The 12477-nt window shown below is 31.5% G+C and overlaps 1 protein-coding gene across 1 annotated transcript; it reads right to left on the minus strand.

Moving 5' to 3' along the window:
• Positions 1-2417: 2417 nt before the first annotated feature.
• Positions 2418-12418, minus strand: LOC134264034 (uncharacterized; the record flags this gene model as incomplete). Its single annotated transcript, XM_062746334.1, has 10 exons — positions 12009-12418; positions 10362-10447; positions 8709-8949; positions 8140-8268; positions 7882-7988; positions 7487-7582; positions 7219-7269; positions 7068-7082; positions 2988-3115; positions 2418-2515 (listed from the first exon to the last, which is right to left on the minus strand). Coding segments are annotated over exons 1-10 (1268 nt in total), but the record flags the coding sequence as incomplete, so codon positions are not given.
• Positions 12419-12477: the final 59 nt, after the last annotated feature.

The following is a 12477-nucleotide window of genomic DNA, read 5'->3' on the forward strand; positions in this document are numbered from 1 at the left end:
TCCTTTTGAGAATAGATATTGTTTCTTTTGAGAGCCAACAATAAAAGTTCAACATTAATATTAGTACTACAAAAAACTGCTTCACTATTTCATCCTACCATAAAAGCAATCAAAATAAGTGAGGAAGCTCACATACCCCATCCTCCCCCAAAACTCAAAGTGCTGAAATTGCCAGAAAAAATAAAGGATTACCAGTTTCCTGGTAATACAAAATGTATGAACATCTACACATTGTGTCCTAGATGTCTGCAAAGTTTGTCAAAATTCTGTGCAGCAATTTATGAGAAGTTGATCTGACAATCTCTTCATTTCTATATTCAAAGTAAGGCCAAAGTTTTAAGTTGAAATTGCCAGAAAAAATAAAGTAATATGCACACCTACACACTGTGTACTAAATATCTGCAAAGTTTGATAAAATTCTGCGCAATGGTTTATGAGGAGTTGCGCTGATACACTATTCATCTCTGTATTCAAGATATGGCCATAAATCTAAGGATAAAACATCTGAACCAGAACACATACTGGTTTGTACTTATAACTAAGAAAAGAAGCCATTGCCATGACCAAAACTATAGAAAATTTTAAAGGAATTTCACAGAAAAAATAATCATGGCAACACCGTTCATCGAAATCATAAACCGATGCACTATTTTATGTATCTTAGTGTATTCTACTTGTGTGCCAAGTTATACTGAAATCAGATCAAAACTGTAGGAGGAGTAGCGTTTTAAAGGAATTTCACAGAAATTTCTATTTTTAGTAATCATGGCAACACCGTTCATCATAATAAAAAACCGATGCACTATTTTATGTATCTTAGTGTAGTCTACTTGTGTGTCAAGTTATACTGAAATCAGATCAAAACTGTAGGAGGAGTAGTGTTTTAAAGGAATTTCACAGAAAATTCTATTTTTAGTAACTAGGGCAACACCGTTCATTGAAATCGAAAACCGATGCACTATTTTATGTATCTTAGTGTAATCTACTTGTGTGTCAAGTTATATTGAAATCAGATCAAAACTGTAGGAGGAATAGCGTTTTAAAGGAATTTCACAGAAATTTCTATTTTTAGTAACCATGGCAACACCATTCATCGAAATCAAAAACCGATGCACTATTTTATGTACAGTCTACTTGTGTGCCAAGTTATATTAAAATCAGAGCAAAACTGTAGGAGGAGTAGTGTTTTGAAAAATTGTTTACAGACAGTCGGACAGCAAACGGACGGACGTTTGATATAAGCTCTTCTGGTCTCTGACCAGTAGAGCTAAAAATTAAGGAATCAGAATTTCCTGGTAATCTGCATATCTACACAATGTGTCCTAAATACATGTACAGTCAATTCTCGAATTATCGCCATTCGATTCATCGCCATTTTCGCAATATCGCCATGATTTCCCAAGAACGTTTTTCCTGCTATATAAAATTCTCTTTATAACGCCAAATTTGCATACCGCCATCCGCCACCCTGTTTTCACAACAAACGTCCATTTTTAAGTATCAATTATCTCGATAATACCGCCACAGGTGCATGTGGTCAGTGAAGCGCGGCTAATTGGTTGACACTATCCCTGTTGTAAAGCATGCAAAGTCAGTCAAGGTGCAATTAAGTAAATTAATTAAACAATAATTTTAACATGAACTGTTAGAACAATTTTGTTTTCTGTTTAATAAAATCATTTATAAATCAACACTTCGCCACGAAAGCGGTCGTTGCAAAGTACGCCGATAACGATAAATATTTTGATGATCTCTGCTTTTAAAAACAATGCAAAGTTTGCTTAAAAAATAATTATAAGTCAGAAATTGTGAACGTTTCATTAACTATGATTTCATAAACAATGAATTTATTCAAGAACTTATTTTGCGTACTATAGGCAATATATCACGACGATCGACCAAGCATTTTTTTTCAATATCAAACGTGCAGATTTACATGCATACACATGTACTTGTCTTAATTTCATAACTGAATATTTTGTTTTAACAAAATTGTACATTAAAAAAGTTACTTGAAGTATTTTCAAATATAGAAATATGTTTGTATATACATGTACATGTGATAATAAGAAAAGAAACGCTAAATGGTATTTCTAAGAACGATAACTCTATGTCTTATTTCCTAAAAGATGGAAAATTCAATTCATCGCCAAATTCGTTATACCGCCATGATTTCTAAATTACAAAAGGTGGCGGTTTATCGAGAATTAACTGTATCTGCAAAGTTTGACAAAATTCTGTGCAGTAGTTTATGAGGAGTTGCGCTGACAAAAAAAACAGGACATACTGACTGACACTCTGACTGACTGATGGACGGGTTAAACACATTATACCTCCCGCAACTTGTTGCGTGGGGTATAATAAATTTAAGAGGTTTACACTTCTCAAAATACAATGTGATAATTCATATTGCTTACACTGGTTTGACTTCTAGAGGGAAAGATGACAACTCCAGATCATGTCTGTCTAATGTCACATTAGATAACAATCGACGACACTTGTTCTTTACCACCAACTACAAAATATGACATTATTCTTATAAACTTTAACCATGGTGAACTGTGCAATGATTATCCCTCTAATGTAACAAAAATATCATTTGTATACAGGTACTTTTTTAAAACAGCTTTTATGGGTAACTAGCTTTGCCATTTAAAGAGGCTGGGTGGTTGTGGCCATTTTTAGACTATTTTGATCTCATTTAGAAGACGAGCTCCATATAAAGATTAGATATAATAAAATGATCAAATTTGAAAACTAAAATTTATGAAATTTTTCTTTCCCAAATGATAGTTGATAGCTTGAGATATCATATCCCAAGATTTAAGTTATATCGGGTGGTTAATAAAAAAATAATTTGTTGACCCCCTAGCCTCCTTAATTTGAACTATACATTTAAATTAATTGACCTGTGATTTACAAGTTGTAAAACATTCAAAACATTCTAATAAAAAAAAAAACGGTCTATAAGAGATGTATTTACTCACAGTGTCTTTGCTGATATTGTAGACAAAGAATGAGCAGGTATCCGTCCAGTCATTAGTACACAGGTGATCAGCAGTCTGTCTCTTCATGTCTCCTATCCTCAGCATTGTGTACAGGACGGCACTCTTGTCTACAATGTCAAATCAATTCTAAATACAGAATAGTGACAATGTATGTTAATCATGTAAAAAGAAAGAAATATCATGTGTTCAACATTATTTCAAAATTTGTCTGTCACATGTTAAACATATTTCAGATTTCACAACTCAAATATATGCAAAAATATTCATATAAGAGACGTATATTTTCAAAACACTTGTTTCTGAACATAAGTTGAACATTTATCCTACAAATATTTAGAGTAATAACACAAACAGGTTTAGCATATCTCGTACGTGTCTAAAATTTCTTTCTGGTAAACTACTTTATGCCAGTAGAATATAATTTACATGTATTGCAATTTTATCTGACAGTGTGTACAAGTGTGTGGAAGAGTTACTACAGTGAACCCTGGAATTCAAATCAATCCACTTTAAATGAATTATAAATGAATTGAAAGGTACAGGGAAGTAATTTTTTTCATTCCCTGTATAAGTATTGTTTTTCAAGTATCTGTATGAGCTTTATAGAAAAGAAAATTTCAAATGAAATTGTTTTCATTGATGATAAAAGTGAAACCATTGTGGCAACGCACTTTGAAAAAATTATGCACTTTGAAAAAAATTTTCAAAGTGCGTTAAAATTGGGACAATATCAACGCACTTTGAAAATTTTTTTCAAAGTGCGTTAAATTTGGGACCAACTCAACGCACTTTGAAAAATTTTTTCAAAGTGCTTTAAGAGTTTACATCAATATATTTTAACATGGAGACACTTAACGCACTTTGAAAAAAAATAATATTTATGTCTTCCAATGCTAATAAGGCTCACCGCAGCTAGTTTTTGCTAACTATATATAAATTTGACTTAAAATCGCTCTTAGAGATGAATAATGTCATTTATTAAAATGACGAAATCAAAGGCAATAAATTTCACATACAAAAGAGGGGGATCAGACTCACATGCTCAGAATGTAAATTACGCAAAATATAAAAATGAAAAAAAATAATATTTTAGTCATGGAAAGATTTTATTTGTTATTTTACTTATTTATCTTTCAAAAAACTAAGCCTAACCCTAACCTCAAAAATGAATTGATTTACTCCTGTCGAAAAGAGGAGAAGACGAGTATAAGATCCCTCAGTCCAAATCTTTATCTTTCCAATACATAGGTGTCGGTAACAAACGGGGGAGGGGAGCAATAAACCTAACAAGAATAGATATGGGTTACCCCATATCTAAAGATATTCGACTGTTAGATTTAATATGTTTAACAGTGTTTATAATGACGTTAATAAAAAAAAACTGCACTGTCTAATTATGGAACTGTTGTAAATATCGTGATTCCATAGCATTACGGTCACCCAGTCTCCTAACAAACAGTACACATAGGCCTACATGTACCTGTAGCCTTGGTCTACACACGTGCAATGGAGCTGTCACACGCATCCAGCGAGCTCGGAGAAACACGTTTTGTTTTGCCGAGAAGTTACGGTGTCAGACAAAACTTTTCTTTTCTTAATTAGATCATATAAATACGAATTCTGATTAATAAAAATTATACAATCCCTGTTGAACTTTATATAGTTTGTTCTAACATTTGCATCTGCACCAACTTGTGTTTAAAATGGCCGGGTTGGGAAAATAGGACCGGGTCGGAAAATTCTAAACTGAAAACATGGAAAACCTTTTTTGTTTTGAAAATAACTGAAATATACTAATATATTTGTCGCAGAAATTACTTACATTATTCAAGTTCTATATATAATGGTATGCTGAACTTCAACACGAACCCGAATCTCCAACCCATGCAGTTCTCGTTTTGCCACACATACCCTACAGTTTACAAAGTGTACACACGAGCAGGCCAGGGATTGAAAATTCCGTCATTTAATAATACACACACAGAATGATAAATTTTTTCTTTAAGAACAAATTGTATGATAATTAACGGACTATAAACATGTACTTAATACAATTGTTGATATAGTATTATCAATTCATTGGTGAAAAGATATGAATCGAAGAATGACCTAATTATTCTCTGTTATCAAACACGTAAAAAAAAAAAGGCTGAGGAGGGAGCGAGCGTAGGAATATTGATATTTTTTATTTGCATTTCGGGGGGAAAGTGACTTTCTAATGATATTTTGACGTTATTTTTGATTTCTTTAACGTATGACATACACAACTTTACTCTTATCATGAACAATAATGTTGTATCTACTTATCATGATGGAATTATTTTGGTCGGACCAATATGTGTGAGCTGCCGCTGAATACAGTTATATATCTTGCAAAGATAGTATGCATTGATCGAATATATAGAAAAGGGTACGCTGCATTTTCAATGCTTATACGATGTATATATCTTTCCAAAATAAGTGGGGGGATTAGCCCCCCATCCCCTCCCCTGGCCCTTCGCCCAGTCTCGATGTCTATGCTATACTCATAGCATTCATATAATTATGTATTTACCTAACTGGTATAACCTTGAAAACTTTCAATAATAAATGAGTTAATTAAAAAAGATGAAAACAAGAAATTTTTAAGTACAGTAAAATGTATGAGAGAGAAAGAATTTTCATAGTTTTGAACAATCAAATTGGCCCCTTTTTATTATGATAAATGCTAAGTTGCTTGAAGCTGTCCTCTGTTAGTGCCCCCTATACACCTTTACTTCTACTTATCAAAGACTACAATTAAAAAAAAAAGAAGAAACAAATTAATGAACTTAAACAATCGTCACTCTTTTTTTCAAGACCCTTTAATTTTCCCTTTTATTTTATCAAAACCTTAAATATTTAAAACGTCAATATCTCAGGTCCTACTGTGACTTTATCATGAAAAAATTATCAAACCAGAATCTGTTTTTTATCATACCGATTATTTGATGGAATATTGATCAATCTTTACATTTTTTTTCAAAGTGCGTTAATATGGTCGATATTAACGCACTTTGAAAAAAAATTATTTTTTTCAAAGTGCGTTAGCTTGGTCCCAAATTTTAACGCACTTTGAAAAAAGTTTTCAAAGTGCGTAATTTTTCAAAGTGCGTTGTAACAAACCATGAAACTTTGTACTTGTACTTAAAAACTGATTGAGTACTATAGATTCCTAATTATACATGAGGAATTAATTTCCGCGTAATTTCACGAGAAGCATCACTCGCGAAAAATATTACTCACTTTTATTTTAATGGTGCAGAAATCAATGTAAATTCAGCTGATCAACCATCCATTCACAAATTATAAGTCTGGCTATTTGACTTGAAAGACCCAGTTCACGATAAAAAGTACTCACGAAAAATAAGGAATCTACAGTTGCTAATGCATCCAAATAATATATGTATATTTACAATATAAGCTTATAAGCAAATAATTGGATGGCAAGAGAGTTTACATGCTATTATGGTTTGTCCAAAATCTTTGCAAAGATGGTATATATGTATATAGGAAAACTATTTTTAAGATACACTACAATGAAACAGGTATTGAAGAGATCTGATTATCTTAATCAAATCATATCTGAATCAGCTAAATATAATTAAATAGCTTTATTTTGATACAGCATTTATAGACCTACTTTTGACAGAAATTTTATAAAGAAAATTTCTATGAAAATGTTTTCATCCTGTTTTCTTTTTTTAGTATGGTTTTTTGATCAGATACCAGTACATAGAGCTGTTTGGTGAGAAAGCTTTCAGCAGCTCTCTTTGACATATTCATACAGGCAAGAAGGTTTACTTCATGATTTCTTTAATTTTAAAGAGGATTGTAAATTTACTCCAAAAACATTTTTTCTCAGTGTTCCCGGCATTACTACTTATATCGTAATATGCATATAAAGGACCAAAATAGGACAGTGTTTGAAATAATACAGATATTGCAAAGCATGGAAATCATTTTATGGTCTTTTTTCTACAGCCACACATTTCTCTTTTCTACTTGTGTCTAGCAAAGTATTATTTCTTGGGAACTCACCAAGAATTCCAACCTCTATTCATTTTCAAAAAGAACAAATTATTCCAATACTCTTAGAGCAATTTACTCTATGATTAGTTTTTATCAATATCTCACATCAAAAGTTATTTTTCATATATTTGAGACATTTCATAGACATTAAAGAACTTGCCTTCACTTTGAAAAGCATCTCCTTTGAGTGAAATAGTCAAAACTCCTTGTGCTGAAAAAAGTTATAAAATAATGAGCTAACAAACATTTGAATAGTTTAAATAGGCATAATGTAGAAGGAGAGAGGATGAGCGATAAAAGAAGAAATCATTTATGTTCACTTTATCTTGGTACATGTATCTCCTGTACCATTACACATGTAGTAAAATTTAATAAGTATATTACAAATTAGAATAACCTGAAACAGAATATCCCTTTTCTACCCTTACCTAGCTGTTTTGTTTTTGAATTTGGCTGTGTTTTTTGTCTCAAAGGCCCTGCATATTTCACAATGGGAATGTCAATTTTTCCAGGATCAACCAAAGCTACAAAACAATAGGAAGATTAACCATGGAAAACTATTTTTTAATCTCTAGATAATGTTTTTACTATACTATAAAGTGAGAGATTTTTTTTTTTGTTAGTTTCAGATCATTATACAATGTACTTGTAATATTATCTTTGTTGTGGATTTAATATTTTCTTTGACTGGCTTTGAGAAAATACAGAATATTATTATAATTTACCATTTGATCAAACCACAAAATACCACGGTAATGAAAAATTTTAATGTTTACAAATGAAACCTTGGTTGTTATAGGAACACCTTTCAAAAAGACCATACCTTTTGTAATTCCATCATCAATATTTGCCTGAATCCAGGATTTCAGTAGTGGAACCTCCATGATTTGTAATGACTTCAGAACTTTTACATTAAACCAGACATCTGGCCTGCACGACAAATAGGAGAAAATATTCATGTCTGCACTAGGATTATCAAAATGTGTGCAATTTTTGCAAACCTTCAATATTCTGGATGATTTTTTTTCATTTTATAGCTAATTATGAAATTACACAAGAATTGTCTGAACAAAGTATTTACTTTTCTCTGAAGGATGCAGTGACTTTAGAAACATGAGGAAATGGAACATCCATAGACATGTTACATATCAGCTGTAGATTTCCAGTTATTGACAGCCCTTCTACAGCAACATCAAAATTCAGTCCAGCCCTGAAAAAGAAACCATTTATTTACTACCAAAAATATAATGGGATATTGTGTTAATGCAAAAGTTCCACAATAAAGAGCGATTAAATGCTGTACATGTATAGTTTTCAGTATTACTCTAGACTACTAAACATATGTACCCTGAACTCATTGCTGCTTGACCCCCCGTAAACTGCCCCAAGTTATGTTATGTCATCTAACATAAGTTGAAATAAGCTTCATTTCTTATAATTTAATTTCAGTGCAGACAATAAGACAATTTTTCAACTTATGTTAGATGACATAACATAACTTGGGGCAGTTTATGCTTTTTTATAAACCGCAAAGCAGTTTATAGAGCATAAACTGCCCCAAGTTATGTTATATTGTATAACAAAAGTTGATATAAGCTTCATTACTTAAATATTTCCAGCCATGGGAATTAATTTGACCTTCCGACCTACCTTCCACTGCCCACTTTGGCCACAAACATCATAAGGAAATCCTCCAGGTGGGACTGTAGGTCCAGCTCCAGCACCACCTGATAGGAGGACATGTTCTCCAGCCCCGGGGGTGGGCTCCAGATGGAGCTCCAGGCAATGGGGCGCCGACCAAAGGGGGCTCCATCAGTCAGCTCAAAAGCCTTGATATGCTGGATGGTAGGTGTGGTCTCCCCAAATGTGAATGCAGACAGATGTAATTGGGCTGTTGTTAATTAATAATAAAATAGAAACAATAGGAAATCAGGAACAACTGAAACAAATGGAACATTTGAATGTTATTCTCTCTTGATAATGAAATTCAAATACATGGGCATAGAGTTTTTTAATTAATCTATTATAAAGGTTTATATATGCTCATTGACAAACTGTTTTGATAGAACTAAAATATGTTATCTCTCTCTTTCTCTCTCTCTCTCTCTCTCTCTCTCTCTCATTTTGGCAAGAAATTGTTTATCAGGCCTGTTTTTTTAACCAAAGAATGACCTTGACTTTTCAATTCTTTATATATATCTACTAAATCTCAAAACCACAAGCAATCAATAAAATAAATATTCCTAATCACTACCCTATAATACATCTACTACTTGATCATTTATTCTTTATTTTGACAATTATATCCAGAGTTTATTACATTTTCAATCTCTGGATATAATGCGTAAATATCCAAATCTATCTGTCATGACAAATAAATCACCCTGTAATCTTCACATATAAGTCTCTTATCTATGTTTTCACCTCATTTAAGGAAACCAAAATTTATTAAACTGCTCCACACTATACAACACATAAACTGCGTGTCAGAGAAGAAGCTTGAGAGCTCTGCAAACTTTTTTTTTAACTGCCCTTTTCCAAAAAAAGATTGTCAACAAAAAATGTCCCTATAGTGTTTAGATATTGCAAGAAATCACTTTGATTATTTAGAGTAGGATTACATCAATCTGGTCTCAAATCTTCCCAACTAATTAGTGATCTGTTTTATTTTGGGTTTTTTACTCATTTCATTCTCATTTTAGTTCGAGAAAATAATATCACCGTTGAAAATTGGATCAATAAATTTACATTTGTTACAAAGTATGATAAACTTATAAAGCAAACTTTTCAAAAATAACTTGAAATCAATAATAAACTTTGTCAACCGCACAGTCAGGTAAATAATATGAATCTGATCTCTTATTGATCTTAGTACCCCTGGCTGGCTATAGGGCCATACATTAACTCATTGCTTTGGGTGAGTGATCAATAGGACGTTTTAATATTAAGCAGGCTATTTGTTGTTCAAAGTGTTGAGTAAATTCAAAACTGTATTCAAGATGCCAGACACAGTATAATGAAGTCTTCATCTCTTGAAGCTGTCTAAAAACTATTTATGCATATTTGCGGACTATATCTAATGCATCCATGCAGAAATTCACACTTCAGTTGAATTTTCTTATGAATTATGAGGATGTATATCAATTTAATGCTTTAACAATCATATGTATATTACATACATAGAGTTGCCTATATTTACTGTACAAATTACTGTAACCTAATTTTAGTATATTAACTATATCCCCTGAACAAATTACTGTAACCTAGCTAGTTATAAAAATACTGATGGTTCTAAAATCTTACAAATGAATCCAGGCTTGATGGACACCAGGCGATCGTTAATGTGTTTCTTCACAATATCCTGGATACTATTAGACGCAAAAACCCACCTGTAAATAACAATAAACAAAAAACAGACTCCTTAAGTTAATGAATCATATGATGAATTAAAGCTGAATCACGTGGGATGACATACTTTACTTATGTTTATTGTAAATTATTGTTTTTCTTAAATACTCAATGCATGAATTCTTAATAATCATGATAATAAATCTAAGTTAAAGTCCATGACAGTTTAAATTTCACCAAGCAAATATTTAATGATATGATTTCTCTGGATTGCAGCGACTTAATAATAGTTTTTCTCATTTCTACCAGCAAATATGCAAATGAATTTGTGCAATATTTTAAGCACACTTAACAGAAATGTAAATTAATGGCAAATACAAGGTAGTTTATAAAAAGATTGTTTAATATATCTGTAGACTTCTTCAGGTTTAGAAATATTTGCATGACCACTAGGTGATCATAAAACAGGGTTGATAAAAAAAAATATCACAAGAAAAAACAGATTCTTCTACAAAATTATATCTACGGCTTTATCCAGATTTTGTGCAGGGTAGATTTGCTTTTTTCTAACCTTTTTTCCTTCTATAAAATTTAATTACTTGTACATCACTAAACCGGAAAACAGTATCTACTGTATGAACATAAAAACTTCAATGATTATAAATTTTATAAATAAGAACTTTTCAAACTAAGATTGAGATTCCCTAATTGTGATGTCTTTTGTCCAAAGCATTTAACTTGTTTGTGTTTATTTTGCATTTGTCATTTATATATATTGTGCAGCAAGCACAAATTTTGAGTTTCAATTTCTCAAAGTAAAGGTACCAAATCTGATTATAAATAATACTTTAATCCTCTTATCAAACCACGAAGTGAAGTTATTTTGTGCAATTTTAGATAATATAAAATGAATTGTTAATACCAGTCTATTGCATGCTGCTTTTAACTTTAAGAGATAAAAAATGAATTTTATCACATAAAATTTCAAAGTACAATTTTGTTTTAACTAGCAATGAAAAAAATATATATAAGAAGTTTAGGTACACCAAGTTACTGTGAATTAAGGTATGAATAAACTGGTCCTCTAGGTGGTCAACCTAGGTTTTTGCATTGATGGGAGTTAAGTTTATATGCTTTGTAATAAAACAAATAATTTTGAAATGATATAAAGATCTGTTTAAAATCCTCTTCATTCTTTTTTCATGCAAAGCACCATATGTTAAATGTTTACAAAGCTATACAGAACAAATTAATTTCCTAATTAGCAAAAAATCTTTGAACGAAACCATTTTGAAGGATACAACACCATTTCAATGAATCTTATAAATTAATCAAAACAAATGATTGCTTATGCCTTTTTCAAAAAATAATCCATTTGACTGATTTTTTTTGCACCAGCATATTTTTCATCATTTGCAATGTTTGCTTCAGAGTATTTGCAGTCTGTAAAAAGCACTTACTAATTAGTTACTCCACATAGAAAAATCAGCTAAGGCTGATAAATACAGAACAAATTAATTTTTTTATCTTTTGACAACATTTTGAATCATTTAAAATGTCTACTTCATTCGTCTTTTTGACGAATAAATGAAACTGACTTACCATCTATTCAAAATGAAGTTCAGCCACTCACTTGATTCATCTTGACGCAGTGCTCTTTTTCTGTGAATAAGACATTCCACTGCAAATATTTTATTTCTTAATATTTGCCTTAATTTAGTTCTCCACACAACAAAAATTACCCCAAAGAGAAGAAATGTCCAGTAAAATGCCATCTGTAATGATCCTAGAACCCATGCTGTAGAAATGGCTAGAACAACAACGAAATACAACCCCATCAACTGTGAAATAGTGTCTGCATTTCCACTTTTCTCCGCTTCTTTTAGGAAGTCTTTGCGATTTTGTGGATTTTTAGCCATTTTAGCAAAAAAAATTAAGCATTAACAACAACTAAATGAAAAGTTGACTAGCACACCATCACTAATTGTCACACATCACTGAATAATGATCAATCATGAATTCATGATCGGGTTTGGATTTGACTGTTGTGAAATTGAAAGTACATTAAACT

The sequence above is a fragment of the Saccostrea cucullata genome, unplaced genomic scaffold, assembly GCF_032062105.1.
Source record: "Saccostrea cucullata isolate Sc308-1 unplaced genomic scaffold, CSIRO_AGI_Scuc_v1 ctg339, whole genome shotgun sequence".
Taxonomy (NCBI): Eukaryota; Metazoa; Mollusca; class Bivalvia; order Ostreida; family Ostreidae; genus Saccostrea; species Saccostrea cuccullata.